General features: G+C 40.6%; 1 protein-coding gene across 3 annotated transcripts in view; it reads left to right on the forward strand.

The window, feature by feature from the left end:
- The window catches only part of KIAA1549 (KIAA1549 ortholog), a 151688-nt gene extending 127815 nt beyond the window's left edge, over nucleotides 1-23873 (forward strand). The window contains exons 14-20 of one of the 3 annotated variants that reach the window (XM_086754620.1): nucleotides 1371-1594; nucleotides 2737-2881; nucleotides 4532-4861; nucleotides 5781-5833; nucleotides 10737-10882; nucleotides 12689-12843; nucleotides 17948-23873. In XM_086754620.1, coding sequence (XP_086610746.1) covers nucleotides 1371-1594; nucleotides 2737-2881; nucleotides 4532-4861; nucleotides 5781-5833; nucleotides 10737-10882; nucleotides 12689-12843; nucleotides 17948-18202 — 1308 coding nt within the window. In that variant the 3' untranslated portion in view covers nucleotides 18203-23873. The remainder of the gene's footprint in view (nucleotides 1-1370; nucleotides 1595-2736; nucleotides 2882-4531; nucleotides 4862-5780; nucleotides 5834-10736; nucleotides 10883-12688; nucleotides 12844-17947) is intronic. The other 2 variants (XM_086754628.1, XM_086754637.1) reach the window with 2 other exon arrangements.
- Nucleotides 23874-27269: the final 3396 nt, after the last annotated feature.

Here is a 27269-nt window from a genome sequence, read left to right on the forward strand (position 1 = left end):
TTGACTTTCCAGCAACTCAGGATGTGGGTTATAAAAACAAGTAATCTCAAGACATTCTGGGATTTGAATTTGCAGCTCATTCATTACTTCCAACTTCTGATGTGTTTATCTGACCATAAACATACAGAAACTTCCTGCTTTATCTGAGGCTCAGGTTACTGTAAGCAGAATATGAGCACGCCTGGGGTGTTGGGAGAGAAGGTAATGCGCTGCAAAACCACAGCATACGCTGTCTGACAGTACTGTGTACCTGCATCCATTTTGTACTGGGTATAAGATGGCATCTTCTCATAATTCAGAATGGAAGATTACTGAAACCTTTAACTTCACTGTGTTAAGATACTGTGTTTCTGAATACCTTACAGAAGAGAGGTAAATACCTGTATCTAATATACATAGGCAAGAGGGGCTGCAAAACAGAAATCTGATTATATGGGCAGAAGACATATAGTTCTAACTGTAGTTGTAAAGAGTAAGTCTGGCTTGTGTCCCTTTTATAGTCATGAGAGAATACACAAAAATCAATTTTTATTTGTTTTTTAATTAGCTGCTACAAATGTGTTCTAGAACTAGTCCAGCACAGACAGAGCAGTTGTTGCTACCTCATCTGTTGCCCAAGTCTTTTGCATTGATAAGAATGATTTCAGTGAGTGTTGGGCTAGAACTTAAAAGTGTGGTGTTGTGATAGCTTTCCCCAGATGATGAGATGCACTCCAGGGAATTTGAAAAAAAAAAAAAAGAGAAAGGCATGAAGGCTCAACCTGCAAGAAGAAGTGGAGCTGATAACGCTGTGTTCATCTAGGGACCTGTGCCCTTGAGTTGCTGCTGCATTTCTGCATAGTTTGTGGTGGTGCATTGCACTCAGCAGAGGCACCGAGTTATGAGCTCAATTAGCTCTTTAGGTTCTTTCTTCTTACGTGATGTTGTTAAAGGAAATGGATGGCAGGCTTCAACACTATTGATCAAATATATCTCTGTTTGACAAGCAAAGGTAGATACAGCCTGTACTGGTTAGTCTTATTTTTTCAGAGCAGTGTCACTTCTGGCAGACAGCAGAAGTTTTTTGTGTTCCTCCTGCCTTTTGTTAACAAACTGCCACCTCTCTAATTACACCTGCTGTGCTGGCAATCGTATCGTGTATCATAGTACATCTACCTGGGGAGACAATGGAGATACTGCAAGATATCCAAGAAAGAAAGTGTGTTGACAAATTGTGTGACTTATTTTAATGCTTCAGAGATTTCGGGGAGGAGGGAGGTAGGGGCAGGCAGGAAGGTGAGAAAAAGAGGTTTATGGAAAAGCAGTAAAACATTCTGTTTACAAAAACTACAAATGAAAAATGCAGGTTTTTTTTTCTCTCTTTCTTTAAGATACAAACAGCCCTCAGGCATAAATCTGAGATTGAGCATCACCGCAATAAGATTCGTCTTCGCGCCAAGCGCAAAGGGCACTATGAATTTCCAGTGGTGGATGACGTGGTGGTGGTTGACTCCAAAGAACAGCACAGAATATATCGCAAGGCACAGATGCAAATTGACAAGATCTTGGACCCTGGAGGCAGTGTACCTACTGTCTTCATAGAGCCCAGGAAGAGGTAGGGATTTCAAAGCTGAGAAAGAACAATTTTCTTTTAGAGTCAACATCTAAAGTACATCAAACCTGTACTTAAGAACTTTTAGAGCCTAAAATAATTTTGATCTCTAGTTGAATTTGAGTTATCTAGGTGAAAAGGTTTGGGTTGATCTAAATATTTTTATTTATTTCAGTATATGACAGTATGCTTTGTTTGCAAATTATTCTTTTACAAATTCTCTGGGGAGAATTCATGATAAATAAACCCGAATGTATGAAAGCTGTCTCAGAAAAATTTGCTCTGCTGTTTGAATGATTTTTATGTGATGTAGAGAGATCAAAATTGCAATATAAGCACTAAAAAAAGATACATGGAAAACATAAACTGCAATAAGTATTTTTATTAAAGGAGGAAAAGATGCAAAATAAGGAAGTCCTTGAACAACGTAAAAAGCATGGAGATTATGAATTTTAAAGGCAAATTCACAAATCAATGAGATAACCTTGTATATATTGCCTCTGGGTAACGAGGCACATTTGTCAGCCTCATGGATCTGCCTTCCTGGCCTCATATTTTCAGAGAAAGTCTTTCCTGGGCTCTATTTAGGATTTGTGAATACTGGTACTTTGTTACCAAAGCACTGGTGCCCTCTGACTGCTTCTGCTCTGGTAGAAAGTAGCTTTTCTCCAGCTATTTGGGTTCCTCAGCTTGTTGGCCTGGTAGGGTTAAACCCAACGTGCCACGTGCAAAGCCCTGCTGGTAGTGTGCTCTGTTCTGCTACTGCAGATGTGTCAGATGTTGGTCTGGGAGGTCTGGAGAGACACTGGCAGGGGCTGGGGCATGGACAGCTTTCAAAGATGAATGTAGAAGGGAAATGACACTGGGGAAGAGTTTCAGGGAGGAAGGGAACAGTTTGGAGAGCTGTCAATGAGACTGTTGTTAGGAGAAGCTTGAGGAGAGAGATTCAAGGCTAGCTAATGGGACTGGCATGAAAAACTGGGAAGAGAAACAGGTCTGAGGCAAGGATAACTTGGAGGGAATAAGCAGAGGAGTTCAAGTTTGAGTGGGATGAGAAGAAAATCTGTACAAAGAAATGTGATTACCTTTGTCTTGTTCGTTTTTTTATCTCTCTCTGCTTTTTTTTTTTTTTTCCTCCTGTTAAGTTCTCGTGCAAAACGTTCTCCCAAGCAGCGCCGGCGACATCAGATAAATGGTAGTCCTATCGATGCGGAAAAGGACCGGTTAATCACAACTGACAGTGACGGGACATACAAAAGGCCGCCAGGAGTCAATAACTCTGCATATATTGTATGTATGTCTCTTGAATGATAGGAGTGCTCTGATAATTGTAATGACACTTGTGACATGGGAAGATTTTTGGCCTCCTGACTCTGATCTGTATAGCTAATTTCAGTCACATGTAGTTAGCATGTAAATCAAAGTGAAGCAAGGATTTCATTGGCAGTCTGTCAGTATTAAACAGTAAAATTTTGCCAAGTATTACTTTATAATAAACAGACCAAGAACCAAAACCTTGTTTTCATTAATGCGGCTGTATTATGTACATGAAAGTGTGCTAGGCATGTTCCACAATATGTTGAACATAGTTTCACTCTAGTCCAATTTGTTGGATGTTATATATTCATATGTTACAGAAAATTGTATCCTTTGCTCTCACAGAATAGAAGACTCAGTTTCTTTCATGAGAAATTTTCTCATCTTTAAAATGTCAGAATTAATTATTAATGAAAGAGAAACATATCTTTGTACTGCAGTAACTTGAAACAATTCTAGTACACTGTCTTGAAAATTAATTTTGTTTCCTGTCTAGAAAAGACAGAGACACTGGAGAATGTTTCTGTTCAATCATATCCATGTCACAAACTGTATTTAGGCATTTTTAACCACTTCTAAGCAGACTTTACTAAGCCTAATGCTAATATTGGAAACCCCTGGACAGTTTTCATCCTGAAAGATGGTTTAATAATTCTAAGAATATCACCATTAGCTGCTTATGCAGTCAAGTGACTGCAGTGTCAATTTCTGCGGTTTACTTCTGCCTTCAGACAAGAGAGTGATGATATTAATGTCATGCTGCAGCAGAATGCATTATCATCTGAAGCTGTTTAATTAAGATGTGTCACACAGCAAGCTCAGCCCCTTTGGCACCTGTAGCAAGACTGCTAAGTTCCTGATGAGGTAGAGGCTTCTGCATCTTGACGACTGATTTTGCAGTCTGCAAGCAGTGGTAAGAATGAGCTTTGGTAATAAGTCTGCTGCTGCAAAGCTCATTTAAGTTCCTTTTCTGATGAACAATAAGCCCACGTGGTAAGATCCCAGGTAGTAATTGCAATGTGTACCTTGGTTACTGCTGCTGTGAAGCACTTATATGAATCCCATTCAGAGGATGCACCCAAGTTCAAGTTCCATGCAGCTAGCCACTTAGTTGCTTAACAGCTCCCTTTGTGTGTTTTTTGAGGAGGTAATAATTGTTCATTACTGCTGATCTGGTCAGTTGTAAGCTAAAGAGTGAATTAATCTATTGGAACTGCAAAAACTGCAGAGAAGCCAAAGATGTAGACAGAGCTGATTGTCTTTTTCTGAGTAGAGTAAACCCTCTCTGCATGACTTCATTATGTGCTTGCGAACAACAAGATTTCTGTTACAACTGAGTAACTCCTGCACAAAGCTCTGCTGCCTTGTCTGAGATCAGAGTCTTCCAGATCACACTGAATGAAGTATTTAAACAGCTGGTGTTATGGATGTGCATGCATATGTACATGCAGAAGTGGGGAAGGTGAGGGGCAGGTTTTGTCCAGCACCGGCACTTTGCCATTTATCTCATTGTGGTTCTGGCAAAGAAAATGCTGCTCAGACTTAAGACCCACAGGGGCTTGGAAGCTGTCTGGTTAGATCTTCCCTCTGACTGCCCTTTCTCCTTCTTTCCATTTCCTCCAGTCTGATCCAGACTTGCCTCCTGAACCTCAGACATCATCTTCTGCTGATCTGGGGAAGTTCCCCGGCTTGCCTTCCCACCCAGTCTCCCAGTACGTCCCACCGCAGCCATCCATTGAAGAGGCTCGGCAAACCATGCACTCGCTGCTGGATGATGCTTTTGCGCTGGTAGCTCCTAGCAGCCAAGCAGCCAATTCCACAGCCGTCACACCACCTGGAGTCCCTGCAGGACAGCCGGTAAACAACACTCCTGCTCGAGCAGGGAGGGAAACCACATGCACCCACTGGGGATCACCTTATGGTCCAACTCAGGCAGTAAACAACCCATTTAATGTGAGTGATGCAATTTAAAAGGCTTTTCTGGGCAGGTACTTAGCACCAGTTGAGCCATGGTCACTATTATTGTACCCTTGCCACTGGGACTTACCACGAATGTCGAACAGTTTCTGGAAGCAGGAGAATTCAGAAATGACCGTCACAAGATGGTGAACTTGCTTTTTAAGCCATTTGGATTCTTTTCCCTTTTCCCATCCCAACCAGAAGAGAAGATAGGAGTTCTCCTCCTTTAGGATAACTTTCCCGTTCTTCTCAGTTGTGATCTTTCACAGAACAGTCCTGTTATGTCCACGAGTAAAACTTAACTTTTTAAAATATATGTGCTAGTTCATATTTTGACAATGAAAAAATGATGTATTTCTCTTAAGTTGTATTTTTCAGCAGGCTATCCAAATGCTTTCACGAGGTGAGGGACAGGGCAGCAGTATGATGTTTTGCATTTTATGGAGCATTGAGACACATGGATATTCTTTTAGGTCATCTCAAGTTCCACAACAATTTAGTAGAAGTTTCATAGTGCCACTGGACTGCTGGGTCTGAGCCCCATGGTCTCTCTGCTGCAGTCTGATGCTGGTTGAGGTATAAAGAGATTTACAAAGACAAAGCTTGGTTTGCTGAAAGTTTTAAGCTAAGTAGACATTGGAGCGGTCCTTTATCTTCTGCAAGTGAGAGAAAGCATTTTTGAAAGATTTTTAAGTTAAGATTCTGATCATACAGAAGAGACTGATTGCGCACTGTAGCACTGATTCCCAGATCTCCTTGTGCTGCTGGATTTGTAAAACTGAGCTTTTACGGATGCAATCAAGTCACACATACAGGCCTAGTGATCTCTGCCATTCATAACTTAAAAGGCTAACAGTGGACTTCCCAGTTATGCATTTTGATTTTAACTTGTTTTTTTTCATTCTTTTGACAGAGATACGTGGAATTTGGAATGACTCCGCCAACGGCACCAGGTCTTCTACCAAGGTAGTTTTTCACTGATAGACTTATCATTTCTTATTTTGCTTGCAATTCCTCCAGAGTTCTTACTGGCACTGACGTATTATTATACAAAGTACGGTATAAATGAGGAGTAACAGGAGTCCAGATCCAGCCTGTGTAATTTATTTGTGTGGCATGAATGACATATGCATGCTGTATGGAATCCAAGCCTCCTTATAAAAGAAATGTTTCTAGCTCCTTGGATGTAGAGACATCCTTGCAAATAGAGTAAACCACTGAGTTCCAGCTTTTAGAGAGCCTGAAACAGTTACTCAGATGCATGTAATTTTCCCAATACTCTTGCTTTCATCTTGTTTCTGTAGCCTCAGGGCAATGCTTACTTGCAAAAGCTTGCAGATGACTAACAGATTGATTCTATTTTTAACCAAGTTGAGAACAAATTACAGAGCATGGTGACCCTCACAGAGAAAGCCTGCCTTGCAGGGCTATTTTTATCAAACCAGAGGGGAAGAACAGATTTTCCGTCTTCTCCTGGCCTTGTTGTGAGAGAAAACAGTTGTCCAGGTGACTGTTAATTCCATGTTTGGTGCCTGTGTTTTAACTACATGTGAAGTTGGACTCTTGAGTCATGGTAGCTGCTGTGGTCAGACTTGTTGCACCCTCTCCAAGCTGCTGCAGCCAAGGTGGTAAAAAGGTGGCCTTGTGCTGTGCTCTCATGACCTTCTTACAGTTCACCATGTGAGATTAAATCCCTCTGGTATCAATGTCATTCATTGGATTTCCCGCAAAGTCTTCACTGCCTTGGAAACTTGGTGGTAAAATGGATTTGAAGATCTTTCCTTTGTCCATTGTTCTCTAACTCGATTTTGAAAGGACCAACTAGAAGAGGAGGAGTCTCTAAGCACATTTTCTTACGTAGGTCTTGACTGAAGTTGGCAGTTTAAATGTGTGTGGGAGCATACATGAAATGGCACACAGTACGACATGCAGTATATTTTTAGTAAATTAGATTACCTTGAAGACTATGAGCGTTGAGATTGCCAACACAAAGCATAACCAATTGTTTGTTACTGAGGATTTTCTCTTTGTTGGCTTGTTATACATTCAGGGAAAATGGGATAAATTAATCATGAAAGTGCTGTAACTCATGTCAATATACCTGAGCAAGATGGTCTCTTTGCAACATATTTTTTATTTGAAAGTTTATCAGCGTTTGACATAGGCACTCTGGATTTCTGGTTTTGTTTGGTGAGGGGGGGCCTGAGGTGGTAGCTTCTGTAGGAAACTGCTAGAAGTCGCTCCCCTTTGTTCAGTGGTCTTGGCCGGGCCTAGGGCGGACCCGCTGCTGGCCAAGGCCGAGCCAATTGGTAGCAGAATGTCCCGTGATAATGCCTCTGCGATAACATATTTAAGAAGGGGAAAACAGGAAAAAAAAAAAAAAGAGAAGATGTGAAACAGCTGAGCGGGGGGCAGAGAGGGGGAGGCACGAGCCTTGTGGGCCTTGCAGGCCTCACCCTCTGGCCTCCCGCCCGGCAGCCAGCTGGGCCAAACTCAGCCCGGCCTGGCTGCAAGAAGTGGAGAGGAGATGAGAAGTGAATGAGATGTAAAAAGGATCCTGAGAAGCGTCTGCCAGCCTGTTGTGAGGAACGGCTGCAGACACCAAGGTCAGTGAAGAAGGAGGGGGAGGAGTAATGCGGCTCCTGGCCAAGATTCCCCTGCAGCCTGTGGTGATGACCATGGTGGAGCAGGTTGTCCCCCTGCAGCCCATGGAGGTCCACGGAGGGGCAGAGATCCACTTGGAGCCCATGGAGGACCCCACACCGGAGCAGGTGGATGCCTGAAGGAGGCTGTGGCCTGTGGAGGGTCTGCTGGGGCAGCTGTTCTGGAGGGACTGCACCCCGTGGAAGAGATGACCCACGCCAGAGCAGTTTCACGAAGGACGGTGGCCTGTGGGAGGGACCCCACGCTGGAGCAGAGGAGGAATGTGAGGAGTTCTTCCCCCAACGATGACGCAGGGGCATAAAACAACATGTGATGAACTGACCGTGACCCCCATTCCCTCTTCCCCGCACTGTGCCGCTCAGAAGGGGAAGGTAGTAGAGATAATGTTAAGCTTGGGAAGAGGAGGAGGTTATCTTGTTCCCTGTCTCATTCTCCTGCTAGTTTTAGAAATAAATGAATAGTTTTCCCCAAGTCGAGTCTGTTTTGCCCGTGATGGTAACTTTAAGGATTTCTCCCTGTCCTTATCTCAAACCTCGAGCCATTTTCCTTATATCATCTCCCTCTATTCTCTCGGAGGATGGGGGGAGTGAGAGAGAGACTGCGTAGTCTGGTCCCGATCGGGGCTGAACTACGACAAGTATCGTTATTAATAGTGCTGACTCTGCCAGTGCCAGCAGATTAAATTAACAATCTGCAAGGTTGTTGACCTTAACAGGAAGAATTCCTTTACATTTTCATTAAAATAAAAGATTTCGTAAAGCTTGGTCAATAGAAAACAAGGAAAGAGTTGTCATGGTTGTGGAATGGGAGATGTGCTCATATTCAAAAGATAATGATAAAAAAAATGATGGAAACAGTGCACCAATCAGAGGAAGGAAAAATAACCTGAGGTCAGTATGATTAGGTGGTAGGTATCAGTGTCATAGTCCATTGGCTTAAATGTCCAATGCATGGAACAATAGTTGGGTGACCGTACTGTTCCCTTCTCTCTACAAATGCAGTCAGCATCTTTAATGGGGTGGAACCAACTTGGGTAAAAGAAATTAAATGTAAAAGACCGAGGTCACGCAACAGCTAGGCAAACATAAAGGTACAATGAACAACTTTTACTAGAAAATTATTATTGCATCATGCCACAGAGATAGAAATACTTAGCCATAGTGGATTAGTGGTGTAAAATTGATTTTTGGGGCGGTACCTCCCCACTTAATGAATTAACTGGAGATAATTTTTTTGAATTTGCAAAGACAAATTGAAGGCCAGGTCTCAGTCTGGAAATAGGAAGGAGCACTAGAAAGCCTCTATGATATAGATTCAGAGCTGTATCCCGGTTTTATACTCTTCTGTTGATCTCTGACTTTAAAGAGTAGCTATATCTGTCTATTATGAAGAAGATTGAGAAGAGAGGGTGATGGATTATTAAAGGTGCACTCTTCAAGTACAAAGCCATTAGCAATAAAGGATATACTTCCTGTCCTCTGAAGAACTGGCATAAAAATAATACAATTCCAGTAACATTGGAAAAATATTTTCTTTAGACAACATAAGAAAATGTACTGATTTATCAGCTACAAGATTCCACCTCAACATTGCAGGCATAAAGTGCCAGATGATCACATCCTTTACCGGTTACAGTGATTAATGTAACAGAAGTTAAACATTACCTACCCATTCAGGCATTTATTTTAACTAGCTTATAAGTCTAGTTGGAGACTGTTTCCTCTGGATCTGCTGAGTGGACAGGTGGGATTGTATGCAAGGAAAGTAGGGACATTCTGGCACTTCCAAAGTGAGATTGTTGCAGCTTGAACCCCTTATACCTCCTCCATTTAATACTGTATGCCAAGTAGCTAGGACTTTAATTTACAATTACTTATTTGTGCTTTTTTAGACTATTTATTGTTAGGTCAGCTTTCTTTGCTATCTGGCTGTCATACAAAGGTGGTTAGTTTTCCAATAAAGCACAAATCAAGAATAGCTTGAATTAGATCCAGTCATGTAAAATAAAAGGGTCTAGAACAGAGGTCTTGGGGAATGGGATAGGTTGCAGTCCATAGCCTGGAAGGACTTAGATGCTGCTGTGGTAAAACGCATATAAAACTCATTTCTAGTCCTCCCTTTGTGTAATTTCATGTGCCTTTCTTAGGATGTTTGTCTCATGTTGCTTCCTTTATACTCAGCAGTGAGAGGCTCCTGCAGAAAATGATTTAGTGAAGCTAATCTTTTGCTTTGAATGCCTCTGAGGGAGCGTGTCTCTCTTCTTTGATCATACCTGTAGTCTTAGAGAGACTAGCCTAATAACCTAAGCACCTGAAGTTTGGGCATCTACACCTCCACCATATTGACAGGAGTTAATCAATCTTGGGAAACCCAGCTGCCATCAGTCTTTTAAAAGAAAATCTCTCCATGCCAGGGTTAAGATATGTTAATAGGAAGCATAGGAAAAGCAGCATTTCCATTTCCTTCTTTACTCCTTTCTGTGAATGAATTATAGGGTTTCTTTTACAAGTCCCATTACCTTGGCACAATTAATGAAGTTAGATTGAGACCGTTTCTGTTGTTAACTCTTTTCATTAAATATGTAATGACTACCCGCGCTATCCTGAATTACAAGAATCATTAATTTTAGTGTACGTTGCATCTCTTCATACGTGCTAATGACAACTTTGAGTAGTTTGATGAATCTTAAAGAGCAAAGTTTTGAAAATTTCCTGAAAAATTATCAGAATGCTTGATGGAATAATAATTGTTCATGAAATACACGTCTAATGGAGGTTGTATGGTTCGATTTAGACCAAAATCGTGTGCCCAGAAACTCTTGAGTAAAAGTCAGATTTGTTGTTGCCAAGGTAAGCAACTACATCACTAACTAAAGTCTTATTTTTCTATTTTTTTTTTTTTTATTGAAGTTGCTTTTTTCCTCAAGAGGAAAACAAGGTCTGTGGACGTTTTTCCCTGCATTGCGAGACTGCAACATCTGAAAAATACTTGTGTGAAATTTTTTTAGGTTCTAATTCCTGTTCCTGTGCAATGCAGATCATGAAGAAGGAATATATTCCTCAGATGTAATTATTTTCTTTAACATTTAAGGTTAAAATATATGTTAAAAGGCTTCATAAAGAGTTGTTCTGTGAAGTACACCTGCATTACTATTTCTAGTTAGGCAGTTCACTTATTGTCACCTTGAATCCTTACTTTTCCACAGGCAGAACTTTGGGCCAGGTTTTCTTCAACCTGCAGAGTTAATGCACCCAGACCAGCAGCCTCCTGAGGTTCAGTATTCCTCCAGAGGGATGTACTCCGAAGAAATGCCATCAGTGGCACGTCCACGGCCAGTTGGAAGCACTGCAGGTACGCTTCACTTAAGTTGAATATGTGCTAAAATAACTGATCCTTTTCCATATCTACTCTTACACTGAGGTCACCATTAAGAGGTCATTCTCCTTCAGCTGCTACACTTGAAATGTGGTGCTTGTCTTCACTGCCAAAAAAAAAATGATCACAAAGTGAGGTTAACTTTAGACCCATAGGATCTTGCAGAAAAAGGCAGTGCTTTGCCACCTTTTTAGTACCTTACAAGCACTGGTTATCACACAGTGTATTTTCAGAAAAACCCATTCTCTAAGAATGGAAAATTACTTAATTGTTTTACAGCATACAGTGTGTGCGAACTTCCCACTGCCAACTATTTCTTTTGTGCTAAATGAGCCGACTGATGGATCCCAAATCAGCCTGCTAAGTAACACTTTAAAAAATACTTTTCTGCATCTTTATTTCTCATTTATTTTACTAGAAATGTATGCATGAAAGCAAAATCTTTTAGCTTCTGATGATATTATCTATTGCTGCTGTCTGATATGAAATAATTTTCCCTGATTTGGTTGTGAGATAATTTCCATAGCACTCATCAGTGCTATCATGAATAACATTATAACATCACATGGCAATTAAGCAGCAAACACTGATTCTAAGAATAAAAGATTCTATTCTTATGCAAATACCACAGTTAATTTTCTCCCAGATAAATGTTTTCCTCCTGCAGAGTTGAAAAAGACTGGAAATACAATCATATACGTGTTGAATGAATGAGAATGACAGGGATGTAGTGACTGTTACACTTTAATGATGATTATTTTATTGTCTGCGTCACACTATTCTCTAAATGTTCATGTACATTCTGCTTTAAAGTTTGGAGGCAATTCAGACTATTGGTTCCTGTCCTTGAACATAATTACGTGGAAATATCAAACTAATCAAATATTGAGAGTTTTTTGAGAGGAAAATATGAAAGTGACTGTCCATCACATAAATCACACTGTTGTTTTTGTCTTTTCCTCCCTTTTTGTACATACACACACAGAATTTTCTCTTATGTATCTGAGCGTTTGTTGAATGTGTTTCATTTCTAATGAATAATAAAATATAATAATTATAAAATAAATTTTGTTTCCCTCTGGGAGGAAATTCAGGAAAAAGGAAAGCGGGCATGTTGTTACATGTCTCTTGCAATTAATGGTGGTGGCTGTCCTTGCATGTGTTTGAAAAAGCAGCGTGAGGGGAGGGAAAGGAGAAAGGAGGAGGTTAGCTTTCAGGCTGAAAGGAGATACAGTGTGTTCTGACCTTCTCGTTAGTCAACGACAGCATCGTTTAATATTTAACCACAAAGTAAAGCTAAAAGAACTCTTATATAGTCGTTTATTTTATTCTTCTGAGAAATGGAATAGAACGCAGTCTGGAGAGCTAGGATCTTGCCAGTGTGATGCAAATAAGGTGTACCACAGGAGTAAATGTCTTCTCTTTGCTGCTACATGAAAGCATTGCCAGGGCTTTCAGTAAACGCTGTTGGGAAAGGGCTGGCATATTTTTGGAATGAAGTGTAGACCATGTCTGAGATGCATGTATCTCAACCTCTTCTTTCAGTGCAGTAGCAATGAAAAGCATCACACTCAAGTGAACTGCACAAAATGCACATAACTTTTCCTTCTTTGTTCTACACTGACAACCTTCTTTCTGCTGGTTTTTTTTTTTATTAATTGCACAGAAACAGAGCTCCACTTTCTTCTTCTCTCCTGCTTCCAACAAAATTTTATGTTGTCATTTGTCTGCCCTACAAACTTGACTGTGTATAAAGATGAAAAAACAATATTTGCTTTTAAGGTTCTCAGATACAGCACCTCACTCAGGTGGGAATTGCTAGCAGGATCGGAGGTCAACAAGTGGAGATCCCCTCAGGCAGAGCAGGGCATGGCCAGCCGGGGGGGCCAGGGTGGCCCCAGTGCCGTGGAGAGGATGAATGTGCTAGGCGAGATGCAGTGAGTACTGTGTTACACATTTGCATAGTTTCCGAAGTAGTGATATGTTCGGGTATTTTTTTCCTGCATTACTGTTTGGAACTTTTTCCCCCTGAATACTTTCAGTTGCTTCTCTGACATTCTTTGCTTTGCTCTTCAAACCCTCGTTAGCTCTTCTAACTTTTGCTTGCTGTTCTTCCACCTTTGCTTCCCTCTGACTGCTTTCTCTCATTTTCCCCAACTTTTTTTTTTTTTCTCACTTGAGGCCTTCACCCATTAATTGCAGTTCACCCAGTTCTGCTTCTGAGCTCCAGCAGAGGTGGATACTGCTTTCCATTTTCTTCTTTGAAATATGCTTCAGTATTTTGAAATAATTGTACGTAGAAAACATTGAATTAAATTATCCCAGACTACCATCCAACTATTTACTGGTATAGTTCTTTTGTCTTCTGTATCAGTGCACGGCAGCAGGAGTCAGGGCAACAGAATGAGATACATGCTTGCATGTAACAGTAGAGGTGTTTCTAAACGAGTTATTTTTCTCAGTCATCAGGATGTGGTAAATTAATATGTATTCATTTACCAGTATTGCCTAGGCAGCCACCTAAGTGATTTCATGTTCCTTGGCAGTGGTGCTTCTAGAGGTTGACGTTTCTGATTCAACCAGATGTGTGAGGTTGAAGGTAGTGTATGGCCTTGCCAGGAAAGATACAGTTGCCTACTACCAGTCAGTGTTTGATGTGATTGCATCCTGGAGCAGACTGACCTGTGACAGCTTTATTGTAATACTCTTGAGAGCAACAACTTTATGCTCCTCCTTTTGCTCCTTTGCTTAAAGTATCATTTTTCTGGTTTCATCCTTGAGGAAGGAAGGGAGGATCTCCTTCTTTTGCATACTTAGGGCAATGTGTGTTCACACTGCTTGAAGTTGCTTTGCAGTATTGCATGATCTCAAAATGGCTTTGCAGAAATAAAATGCAAGAGGGTGGGCCTTGCCTTTAGATTCTGGCGAAACTGAGCTGCCACCACTCCAAATGAACTTGAGAGGAACAGCATAAAGCTTTTGAGAATTGGGCACATTAGAGACAAACTGTACCAATACTATTCAGAAACTTTAACTGTCAGAGATGAAAGATGTGTTTGCCAATTTAACTTGCTGTCTGTGCTTGGAACTGGTGTCTGAGTGCGAGAACATGATAGTTTCAGTTTACATCTAGAAGAGCACTTGCATGAGAGACCTTGATGTGTCTCCTGTTCCATTTTCAGAGGCATCTCTAGGTTACCATTCATTGAACTGTCTTATAATTTGTCTTCCTTTTCTGAAAATGACTTTTCTTTTCTAGATCTATGGGCCTTTTTCTTCTGTCCCCCAAGTGCATGTTCAGCCGTTACATTCTTAATATTTTATTACTTGAATTACTAACACATTACTGAAAATTCCATTACAGACCCATTATCTGAGATGCTATGCAAACAGTTGGTTTTGACATCAGTTACCTGCACAGCTTTCAAAGATTCATGGCCTAATACAATATGGTTTGGTTGCAGTTTGCACCTTCACTCACTGTTTCAGATGGCTACATGTCACCTCAATCCAGGTTGACTTTCTTTTAATTAAACAGTTTAAACACTTCCTTGGCTTTGACAGAAGTTTTTATTCACTGGTGGCTGCAGTTCATATGTTACTGCAATGTGGGATTTTTTCAGTTTGGTTTTTTTTTTTTTTTTTTAAATAAGAAAGCAAAGAAGGAGATCATGGACTAAAACTATCTGACTACGGTGTTATTTAGTTGTAGGAGAGCTCACCTAGTGCCTGCACTTTACTTTTCATATGAGGAATTCTTTCTTTCTTTCTTTCTTTCTTTTTGCAAAGGATTATTCCCATGTAAAGAAAAGCATTATTAGATTAGCCCTAGTTTTGTAGTTTTCTTTAGTTAAATAATTACCTTCAGAGTTTGGATTCCTTCACTAGGACAGAGCTCTAAATTTGTCTTTCCTCCTTTTGGAAAGGATGATTTACTTAATGAGAGTCATGTTCCTTATGGTGCAGTATTGAGCTGATCCTTTGCAAACAGTCTTCCAGTTCCCTCATTCTAAGCAAGTTTCTAAAATTAAACTCTGTGTTTAGGAAGATTAGATTTAGAGTGCTCTTCTCACCTGTAGACTTGAGAGGGATCTGCGTTTGTGTTCCTGCAATGGCCGTTTTCCTCACAGTACCCTCACCTATTGTTCCTGCAGTCAACACGTGATTTTCCGCTGGAACATGACCTCTCACTTGTATCTCCTCGCCCAAAGCCAGTGTGCAGGTTGCCATCAATTTACCTCAGTTCTCCATCTGGAAGACCTAGGCAGCCGTGATAATTACAGCATTTCCGTAGCTGACACAAAATACAATACTGAGCAAGCGGTCATTTGAGCAGAACAAATGAAGTCTGGTTTCTTACAGATGTGTAGTGTCTTGCATATCTCTACCTCCATACCACCACCTGGCATCACCTCCTATCCATCTGCAATCCCCTGTAGCTCTCCACTGTTCTCCCAGGTCTTCGCCAGCTTTCCAATGTTTCCCCCAAGACACTCTTTTCTTTTTATTCTATTTTTATATTCCAACTGCCCACTGTAGTGTCTCTAAACCATCTCACCATACTTCAAGTCGTCTCTCATGTCCCCTAGCTACCCCCTGTGAGATACATGCTGGCTGACAGGTCCAGCTGAGCACAGCCTAACCTCGCCTTTCTGCCACTCAGAAGCAGAATTAATGATAGAACAAATCAGGTTACGTCTAATTAGCTACCTATTTTTGTGAATTTTATAATATGTATCTGTTCATACCTATACATATATACATGTATGTGTGTGTATGTATTTATACATCCAGTTTAGTTGAAAAATGTGATCTCATGAATCTTCGTTCCTTAAGCAGGAAGATTCAATAAAGGTATTTTTGTAGCTTATTTTGTACTACTGTTAATTATACAGAAGTTTCTATACAAAAATATATAATTTAGCAATACTATATAAAACTATATGTTGTTACATATATAATATTATATCTTGATGTGCATTTCTGTTAGTAAAGGCATTTAGAAGTTAAAAAAAAAAAGAAAAAAATCTTCCCACCTTTTTACTCTCTTTATTTTGCTGTTGTAGTTCAGTATAGGTTAGGTTTCTATCCAATCTGGTTTTGCAGGTTCTCAGATCTGTTTAATTTCTATATTATATATGAGATTGCAGAAGTACACACTTTTGTTTTTCTGAGATATTTAAGAAAATGTTGATAGCCTTAATGTTAAAAAACAGTCACTGCAGTCATCAGATGTTCTTCCTAATTTCCCTTAAGAAACCGTTCTTGCAGTGCCAGTTCAGTGCAGTATGAGATAGGCGCTGAATCACGTAATGCATTTTAATGTGAAGGTAACCTGAACATAATTTAGGTTGCTGTTAAGACTCATGTGTCAAGGAATGTTTGCTTTTAATATTTTTTATGGCATCTCTTTTCTATAAACCCACAGATTACTTGTCGGGTTTGCTAACTCTAGAACTGCACATATGAATTAGTTTCAGGTTTCACTGCCAAATGAATAATTCTGAACAATCAAGAAACCCATTCATTCCTTTCTGATACTAAAATCCCATCCCTTTTATAAGAAGTAAGACAGGATGTTACTTGGAAAACCTTCCTTACATATCATTCTTCTGTTAAAGCCTCTTTTCCTCTTAATCTCTCTCCCCAAATTAGCTGTGTAAATTATGAGTGCTGTGCATGAGCTGTGCAAGAGAGTCAGAATCTATTAGTAATTCTAGTTTATACAAAGTGGCTCAGATTTTATTCATTTATATTATGAGATATGTTTAGGAATGTACTTCTGTGCATTTTTGTGTTCCTTGCACACTGCTGCCACTCTAGGTCCCCCTGTATCCTTCCCAGGTTCTGCTTTGTAATCCCTTCATTCCCTTCCTCCTTACTCCCAAATCCTCTGCTAGCTGACCTTGCTGTCCTTTCCTCCCTCATCACATTGCTCTCTCTGCTACTACTTAGGGCTTATCCACAGAGAAAGATAGTGCTCACTAAATTGTGATAACTGTGATCCGAACTCGCTGCTCCTCGTCCCCGGCGCAGACCCTTTGAAAGGGGATGATGCTGCTTTGCTCCCAGTTGTGCATTCAGCAGGGTGTGTTCACGTCCTTTGTGTCCAGTGTTTTCTTCTGGCTGCCTCTCAGCCTTCAGCAATACAAGGCAAGAGGAAAGGCTTGCTTTAGGGTTATCAGTTAGAATTTGGATTTTCAAAATGTACCTTGTTTGTGTCCATACTGGGAGTTGGTGCAGTCACCTCGTGTACTGTAAATTCATGTTTTGTTTTAGTGTAAGCAGATTTTTTTTTTCCAGGTAGACAAGCCCATAAATTCAGGCTTCTGTTCTGTTTCTCTCTCATTTTGTTAGGAAATACATGTTACTGAACAAATGCCGAATTGACCCCTTGCTACCCTGAAACAATAATTATCCTTAAATTGAGATAGTGTTTCTCAGATATGTAAAAAAAAAAAAAAATCTAATCTTTCGGATAGGAATAATTTTCTCCTGCTGCTTCTTCTGTTGGCTGTGTTTTCCTGGGCAGTGGTCAGTCACAGCATGCTCAGAAGTGTACAGTCTTGGAAGCCAGTCAGAGAAGTGGAAGGTGAAAGCAGTAGTATCTCTAGAGACAGTATGGAGAAATGATAGCCAGGAAGGGAATAATTTGCCTGTTGTCTTTTAGGAAATTGGTGAAAAGGCAAGGAAAGAGAAGCCAATTTTGTTGACTTCCAGTTCTGTGGTTTTTATCCCCACCTCCTTCCACTTCAGTTTCTAAACATACCATAGATTAGAAAGGGGATCAGATATTTTAATGAATGCTCAAAGAGATTTTGAAAATCCCCGAACTTGAGGCAGTCCAGTAATTTTGTGTACACTTGGTTTTTTTGCTCCATAAAAGGAATCATTCATCCGTACAACAGAATGGATAGTGGCAGCAGATAGAAGCATCTCCATGCTGCTTTCCCTCTGTTCTTTGCCTTTTTGCTTTTCTTGTATTTTCTGGGATTATCATGCTTGTTCAATAATGCAATAATGCTTTCTACCTCTTTCCAGACGCATATGCATGGACACCAAGAATATTCCTCCTCACCAGTATTCCAGATGCCGAGGACTTCAGCCAGGCAGCCTTTGGCACCCCCTGCTCAGCCTCCACACAACAGCCTTCAGGGCCAGGGCCTTTGCTACACCACCAGTTCCACTGAGGACCTCCAGCCAGGTCACTCTTCAGCCTCTCTTATCAAAGCAATTAGAGAAGAACTTCTACGACTTTCTCAGAAACAGACAACAGTGCAGAACTTCCATAGTTGATTTAGCATTCCCTTGCAAATCTTCCAGGTATCTGCTTCCTATGGAAGCAAAGACTTAGAGAAAATCAGCAATGTTGTTCTCTCGAATGGACTTTTCACAGCTCTGTTGACAACACTCTGGAAAAAAATTTAAAAGGCAGCAAAATGAGGATAGTAAGGAGAGATGGGGAACAAACAGGGAAAATCATCAGTGTCATCACAAGTAATATTAACTAATCTGCAAATATTACGGTGCTCCTCTTCTCTCCCTACCCTCGTTCAACCTAACACATACATAAAACCTTAGGTCAAGAACTCAACACTCCAGCAACAAAAAAATCCCAGGAACAAACTCCAAGTATGATAGACTCCTTTTTTTAAGGAAGTAGGTGATGGTTTGAATACACTGAGATGGCATTTTGCAAGAGATTCCGAGTATTCTGATCTCTCCAGCTTATGGGGAACTGGTTTGTGTTGCTCTTCTGCAAGATTACAAACTGTATCAGCCCAAAGGTGTTGAAGTTGTGATGCCACATAAGAATCACTTTGGTTGTCAGGAAAATGGGACTATTTAGAATAAAAGTCTTTACGAGCAACTTGTAACAAACTGGAACAGTAATTGTTATAGCTCTATGCTTCCGAATGGAGCTACCCTCTGCACTCTTCCTTGTTTTCCTTCTGGTGCTGAAGCTTCAAGTGTTCCTTCATCTTCAATGTTTGCAAAGTGAAACATTGGCCTTGTATAACTAAGAAAATATCCATAGACTCATTCAGGCTGGAAAAACAAAGCAAAGCATCCAAACAGAAAGGGCTTGGTATTTATTTTCTTTTAAAAATTATTGAAAACTGAGAGAGGAACACTCAAACACAGTTGAATTTGGGGAAATGTGTATGTATATCTTTAAAAAAACATATTTACATACTGTATGCTCTTGCAAGACCAGCGATAAAATATTGCCACTCTGTAGTTTGCTTTGTGGACAGAAACCAATCCAGCCTGACTGGTACAGGGTCACCAGCATTACGTTATAAATTGATGTCCTAAATCATTGCTTATGTTTGGATCTGAATAATTTTAGTGGAAGTCAGTGACAGTTTAGAGCATTAACATAGGCTTAGATTTGCGGTTTTGAGACAGTTTCTATATTTATACTTGTTTCCACTGTCCCTTTGGACAAAGGGTAAGCATTATCCCCATGGTAAGAATGGTACGTGCCATGGAACTGTTTGTCGCTGTTTTTTCCAGAGTTTTAATTTAATATTAGCTACGAATTTACTAACATTTGGCCATTGCATAACTGTAACTGACACAATACATGCGGAAATTTTACTTAAGTCACGATTCGTTGGAGTGTTTTTATTTTCAGATCAGACTGGACTAAAGCTAACAAACTGGCACAGAGGTAGAGGGTAAGCTCAGTGTTTGTGAGAAGGCTTGGGAGCTTGCCCTACAAAAACGAAAAGCAAAACTGTTTGGTGCTACAGTGTGGGTATTTCAAACACTAGCAGATGGTAGTTGTAAAAGGTCTAAGGAACAGTACTCTGCTGAAGAGATTATTGGGCAGTTGATCAGAGTAGGGCTGTGTTTGCCTCACTGAGGTAGAAATGGCATTGATAGAATACAGGTGTATCACACTGGTATGGTATGGTATCGTATCGTATCGTGGTCTTTGGCTGCCAGATGTGTGCATGGCTCCAGTGCACAGTTCAATAACTGTGACAGGAGTAACTCAGACTGAAATGAAAACAGGTAGGAGGACACCATGGAAGAACCCTCTGTACCTTATTCATGAAGTTATGTACATAATACTCATTGCCAAAGCCAAAACTAGGAAGCAACCGACTGCTCACTGGTGTGGAAAAGAAGATGGTACGTTTCCCCTCTTTATTAGGAAGCTCAGTTATTTTTCTGCTTACCTGTGATCATCGAAAGGCTGTATGAAATTGTTTTGAGGGACTTACTGTAGCAAAGCAGTCTAAATTGAGTTCCAGTTCTGTGTCCAGTACTTAAAGCCCTCACGGGCACTGGTAGAGATTTGAATGGAGTCAGAACACCAGCATGGTGTGAACAGCAGTACCAACAGGTTGTTATATTTTGAATTTTTTAAGCTTTTTGTGTGATAAGCACTTCTATGATAAAAATAAACAAAACAATTTATTTTCTGCCAAGTTTGTAAATATGAATGTTGCCAATACTTCTGCAAAGCATTGCGTTTTGCAGAATGAAGAGTGTGTCAGGCAATGTTCATTTGGTCTTTTTGGCAATGCTGAAGACTGACTGTTCCTAAGTGTTCCCATTAAAACCATCTCTTTCATAGCCCACATCCTTCTCCAACTTAATTCTACAGTGAGGTCAGAGCCCAGTGCTTATAATATTAGCATGTTACTGTCACTTCCTTTCAAGAAAATGTGGTCTTCTAGAAAGTTGGGTTCGTTGTCTGGCTGCTGGTTCCAGCTGTTTAAGAAGAAATATGAAATAAGATCTTTAAGAGTTAAAAGGTATTTAAGCCATTTCTCATTCATTTTTGCTCGTGATGGTGATGCTATTATGACATTGAGTCTTTTTATGTTTGGAAGAATATCCTTTTCCTTTTCAGTCCCAAATCTTATGAAGAACGCGTACAGGACAAATGTGTACTGGTAAATAAAAGAAGCTTTCTGATGCAAAAATAACTCTGTAAAACCTTACAAGTTCACGGGGCAGGACAGTAAAATATAAGAAGTTGGAAAGCTGTGTTTGGAAGTTATGTTCTCAAACCAACTGGAAACTTGATCCATTGTTCACAAAAAGTGATATGGCATAGTCTGTATTTTCATATAGTAGGAAAAGTAACACATAAGGCACCAGTTCCAAGGATGGCCTTAACAAGGAAGACCCACACTTTACTTTCTGCAGCTACAGGAAAAGCTGGGTTTGTCTTGTGCTACAAAAGGACTCTGTGGAATGCATGTGCCAAAATGTATGTTTCCACTTGGGAATTCAGGGAAAAAAAAATCTAAGCACATCCCCATGTGCTTGAGCTCTTTTGCCAGGTTTTTTTATTGCCTTATTAAAAGGCGAGGGAGGGGGGAACTCAAACTTTTTTTTCTGAAACTTAAAGTATCCTGAATTTAAGTATCTGTTAATGAATCTACCAGTTTCTGAAAACACTGATCAGATGAGAAGTTGGTACAAGCACAAAAAGCTGTTACCAACAGTTACATCCATTTCTATGACTAAACCATCTGGTTCATGGAATCCTCAGGCTCTTCTCTTTCTTCACAATTTTCCTTGACATTTGTGTTTAGTCTGTGTTTAGTTTGGCATATAGAACAACTTGGCAAGATGAGAGGTACGTAATTTAGCTTGATTGGTTTGCTTTTCCTTTCCATGGCTAAAATGTTGACCTCTAGCCTACTAGTTGATTATCTTTGGAGCTAAGTGAAATTTTACAATTATTTTTCGTACACTCAATTTAAAAGGTGCAGCACACTTCAGTACTATAAAATATTCTCTACCAGGATGTAACACATGGTCCTGTCAGTGACTGTGGGCGTATGACTCAGGAAAGAAAACCTTGCTTTTAGGAGGAATGAACTGCATAGGTGTTGGACTCATAATATTAAATATGCGCGCTTTGGAGCAGTAAGTGGAATTTCACTGACCCTTGGCAACATACTGTACTTGCAGTGGTTTGGAACGGGCTTCATATATAGTGGTTGGAGAGCAGCAGCGTCACACAAGGTCTATATATCACCTCTGCACCCAAAGGAGGGGTTGGCGAGATGTTGGCTACCCCAGTATCATGCACCTTTGTGCACACACATAAATTGATTGATCACCCAGGAGTGCACGTTCCTAGCAGGTGCTGAAGCCAGTGCTTTTAAATTAGACCGCTGACAGCAGGGTTACCGCGTTATCTCAGAAAGAGGCTGTTTACAGGGATCATAACTTCCCAAGAACCAAAACGACTGACACCCTTGTGTGTTAACTCAGAGCTTGAAAACACATTAGATGGGTTACGCAAGGAAGCCAGTATGTATTCAAGCCCCAGTGAAGTCACCAGTTGTGCGATGTGGATGGCGGTAGGCAGTTGAACTCATGTTTTAATTCTTACCCTCACTACATTATCTCCTTTTCCACCTTTATAATTTTTTCAGCTCAAGGAAGAAAGGAACATTTCCCATTCCATGCCTTATCTAGCAGTTCTTTGTTAACAGTTGCTAGTCCTTGAATAAAACATATCTTGGTCAAGAGCTTTGAAGCAGCAAGATGAAGAACATTTGTGACTTTGAGGTGGGAATGTGTTGTAGGCCGTATTTTTGCAGCAGCGAAGACATAAATTAACTTTAAAAAAAAAAACAAAACAAAAAAAAAAAACCCCAAACAGACAAAAAAAACCCACCTGTTTGGTGTTTTCTGAATATGGACATAAAACCGAAAAGGCACTGAAAGAAAAAGGATGAGCTCTGATTGTCAGAAAGCAAAGGACCGCAACCCGGTCTCCAGGACCATCTGTGACTGTGCACTAAAAAGAGAGAAAATCTTGGGGGCTCCCCCAGCCTCCACTCAAGCTGGTTCCATTACACAACCCCTCTTCTGTGCAGTCCCTTGCCACTAGCAATGCTGGTTTGTATGAGTGAGGAACATCTTTCATCGGTGAGACTCCCAAAAGCGGTTCACCGTTGCTGTAGAGTTTCTCCAGGACTGTTTAGATGTGCTTAGAGAAAAGTAGCAGCTTTAAAGTGCTTAAATGTGGAAATAAAAATCCAGTTCCCTTTTGTGGTGGGCATCTTTTCCCTCTTCCTTTTGTATTTTATCTAAAAATGGAGGAAAAACCCTGGGGATGTATTCTGCTGTCACCAGTCTGCTCTAATTCATGTATTCCAGTATCTCTGGGTCCTAAGTACTGGGGAAGCAGAAATTAGGAATGACAGTTTTTGGCAATGGTGATGAAGATTCACTGTAGCTACACAGTGTTTTGGCGTGAGTGCATTTGAGTGCGTGAAAAGTCTGGTATCTTTTATAGTGAGCGTCCCTTGAAATGCAGCTTATGTCAGGAGAACTGTCAAATTTTTCTTCTGTTTCTGTGACTCTATTTCAATGAGGGCAGAACAAGTTCAGCCTGTGGCACCTCATACCAGTAGGACTGGTAGTTCAGATCCAAATGTTGCTCTGCGTGTTGTCCCTGGTTGCATCTGCACGAATTCCACTGAAAACTGTTTAGCCACATGTGTGCTTTGGAAGGAGAATTTATCCTACAAATTCTTTAGTACAGTTTGGGATACACTTGGCAAGATGTGTCTAGCTCTGACATACAAGTCCCAGGGTGAGGTTACTCGCCCTGAGAGTAAGAAACTTGAGGAGCAAAAATCCTGTGGAGTTGCACTGCCTTTTTAAATTAAAGAGACTTTTCCAAGTAGAGCTGCGGTCCTGTGAATCCCGCTGAAAACCGAAAGATGGAAAAGAAAGTTACATTAGTACTAGAAAAATAAACATTTCTTTGCACTTCATAGTTTGTAGAGCTGGAATGTTTTGTCTTGATTTCCTGTTACTTTTTCTTGATACTCTTTACATTTAAACTATGTATTTTCTTTTGTAATGGCCACTCCCGTTTAGTAGTGGAGTAGTTCTTACTCCGTAACTGGAAGTTTATGTTTAGGCTGTTACAAGTTGCCTTAATCAGAATAAAGTGTTGACACATTTGAACAAATGCTCTGAAGAGTCTTTTGAAATGAATGCTAAACCTCCGTGGATCCCTAACGTGGCAGTTTTCCTGCTCACTTACAGGAATCCTCTTATTGCCACATGTAGAGCAGGCGAAGTGAAATGAGAGTAAAGTGAGTAAAAAAGAGGTTGAAAGATGAAAATTATTGTTTTGCGTTTCCAGTTATATTCTACTGTACGCACTTCTTAAGAGCTCTGTCATGTTCCCATGAAAACTTCTCTGAGATTTCCACCCCAAGGCTTCTCGGAAGTTGGTTTTTTCATCCAGGCTGTTGAACGTTTTAGTGGCATGCATGATTTAAAAGCAGTAGCTGGATATTGTTTGTGTTTCAGGAAAGATTTCTTCATGTTCAAGGAAAATTAATGCAGTGTTATATTTGGCAATACACTGCGCCCTTTTGGTCCTGAAATGCAGAGCTGAAAGAAACTTGACTGAAGAAATAGGAGTTTGAAAAATACTGCAAAGTCAGGAAACTTTTATCCTTGGACTTAAGTAAACAGGAGAAAGAATTGTGGGTTAGTCACTATCAGTAGTGCTTCAACATAGTTGCCAAATATGAAATTGTTCAAATTTGATGCAGTACAGGTGATCTGGGCATCCACAAAGTCAATGAGGCGATTACTGGATTTGCCAGTCCATGCAATCCTGGATAAAATGGTTTCAGGTAAGTCGCTTTACATTTGGCATGGAGCATTCCTGTGAAGCATTTCCATGGATGAGTTTGATCCTTATGATAGTTCCTGTCTTTGGGCTGGATGATGGCAGCTTTAAACAAGAACACTTCAAAAATTCAAGATGAAAGTTGAGGAATCTCCCACGTAGAGGATTTGTAGATGTGCGGTCAAGTATTTACATTATTGCTCCACCTTCCTATACTTCACTGCCATGTGGAAGAAAATTCAGTAGGATGCTGGAAACCATGTTTTTGCTTTTGCAGAGTAGAACTGTAAAGAAGTTTAGAGAAGTTGTTTGTCGCTGCCAGCAGTCAGCATCACTGACACAACATTGCCTGCAATAATCTCAGTTCTGCCTGGGAGCAAAGAGCACCGTTCCCTGCAGCTTTGCACTTGAGCAGCACTCAACACCAGTGCCAATGAGCATCCTTTAAGGCACTTCCTCTTTATTTAAGGATAAACTAACGTCTCTTACCTAACATTTTCACACATCCATACTAGACGTTAGTATAGCTCAGCTAAAGCGTGGTGACTTCTTCGTACATTTGAGCCCAGGGGGTTGCCAGATTAGAATTGAATGTTGTTGGACTGGTCTGGTTTAAGTATACGGTATGTTGAAATGCTGCAAAGGGGAAACCTTTGCAGATACCTCCCTTCTCTTCCTCCATTTAGACAAAACAGACAGAGCGGTAGAGGACCTAAGGAAGTCACTGAAAAACAAATTTGGCTGCAAGTTTAATTGTGTGATCTGGAAGCTACAAGCTAGGAAAGATTCTCCCAGTGACTCACCAGTGGCAGCTCTCTATCTTGGTACCACTTGTTTTGTCTTTGTGATTAGATAAATCAGAGAGACTGGAAAAGCCACTGAGAGGGTATTAATAAAAAGAATTTAGTGAAGAGAAGTCATCAGATAAGAGGCAGAGCTTACAGAAATGTCATCAGTTGGGAGTCTGTTTGATTTCCAGTTCCCCACTGGAAAGGGAAGAGGGAAAGGACAAGGCAGGTCTTTTGGGTTGTTGCAACCAACATTGGACACAGCTGTGGGCATGGAATGAAGGGAAGAAACCTAAAGTATTGAGTAAATAGCAAATAATAAAGCTGAAATGGGTAAATAGTTTGGAAGATGTGGCAGCCAAAGAATTTAACTAGGACTTGGGGATTAGAGAAATGTCTTCTGTATGCGTGTTTTAAAAAATAAAGCCACTCACATGAAGTAGTTGAAGGGTGACACACTGTGTTTAAGTTGGCGTGCAAACTCAGTAGTGAATATGTGAAGTTCATGGAGAATGAGATCAACAGGAGAGAGGAGGCTGGGGGGAAACCTGAGTGATTGTAATCGCAAGGCGAAAGTTGAAAAAGTCATAGAAAGGTATTATTGTATGAAACTATCTACAGTCCTCAAAGGATTAATTTCAAAATGCCAGGGGGAAGAGCTGCTGCAAGAGAGCTCAGTTCTGTACAAGAAGGGTGCTGCATTTCACCTGTGCGCTGGGCAGAGGGGAGGGGAAGGGAGGTTTGCTGTGTGCAGCCTGGTTTTTATCTTCTTCCCCACATACTGGCTGCTGGGAGACAGAGCTGGACCAGAGGGGCCTTTGATCCCACCTTGCTGTTGGAACAGCATGCAAAAGGTCTGTATGGCCTGTGGCATTGTCATCTAAATTAGGTTATAAATTGCCCCAGGCTCTTTTGGTTCCCTCAAGTGGCAAACGGAGTTGTGGTGGGGACCTTTGGAGAGCCAGACAAATGGAGGATTTGAGGCTGACACAGCATGAATGATGTTTAGTTCACGCTGTCCCCAAAATGTGTCTGGCAGGTTTACAGATAGAAGATGTGACTTTACCACACATAGGGGCAGATGGAGAAAATGTAGGCTTCTACAATGAGTTTAGTTCATTAGCTCTTAGAGCGAAGGGCACCTTGACGAGCAGGGTGGGGGGTTTGGAACAGAGCTTTGTTTGCTGGTCACTGAGACCAAACACTTTTCCCCTGCCACCACAGAGAGGCTCTCTTTTTCGAGGAAGAAGTCAATTCTAGGGGAGTTTTATATCAACAAGACATGGGGGCCCATAAACCATTATTTCTGATAGGCAAGAAATATGATTAACTGAATGTGTCTCTACATTTCATATCGTCTAATTGGACAGGAAAAAATTCTGCGTGTCTCTTAAAGCTGTATTTTTCAAGCTGTTTTCAGACTTGGGAGACAATACTGCATTGTTTCCCCCGTGTTTGTTTCTGGAAGATTATGAAATAGGAACTGGCAATAAGCTCTTTGAAAAGTGCATGTTTTATTCTGGAACAGAAACCTGCAGCGAGGTTTGAATTCCACAGCAGATGCTGGTACTGATATCACAAAATAAACAGGATCTGCAGTGTAAGGATGAGAGAGGGTGGTTGCTTCCCAAGAATGCCTATATTTTATTCCTTGGTTGTAATAATTTACAATAATTTTCTGAAATCCTAGATTCTGTAATAGTTTTATCAAAATTCCTAGAGTCCCATTAGAGAGCACCTTTTCTTATGAATTTAACCTCTGTCTTTTCTCTATGTGTTTCATGCGAGTCGGAAGCTCTGATGCTTGCCAGTTTTCATCCCTCTAGTGATTTTGTGAAGTGTAATCATTGTAAAGTGCAATTGCTTAATATGTAGCTCATTCACTAAAACACCAAGGATAAAGGCAGTGAGTAATGCAAGTCATCACCAGAGC

Source organism: Chlamydotis macqueenii, chromosome 1, assembly GCF_036417535.1.
Source record: "Chlamydotis macqueenii isolate bChlMac1 chromosome 1, bChlMac1.mat, whole genome shotgun sequence".
In the NCBI taxonomy this organism is placed as follows: domain Eukaryota; kingdom Metazoa; phylum Chordata; class Aves; order Otidiformes; family Otididae; genus Chlamydotis; species Chlamydotis macqueenii.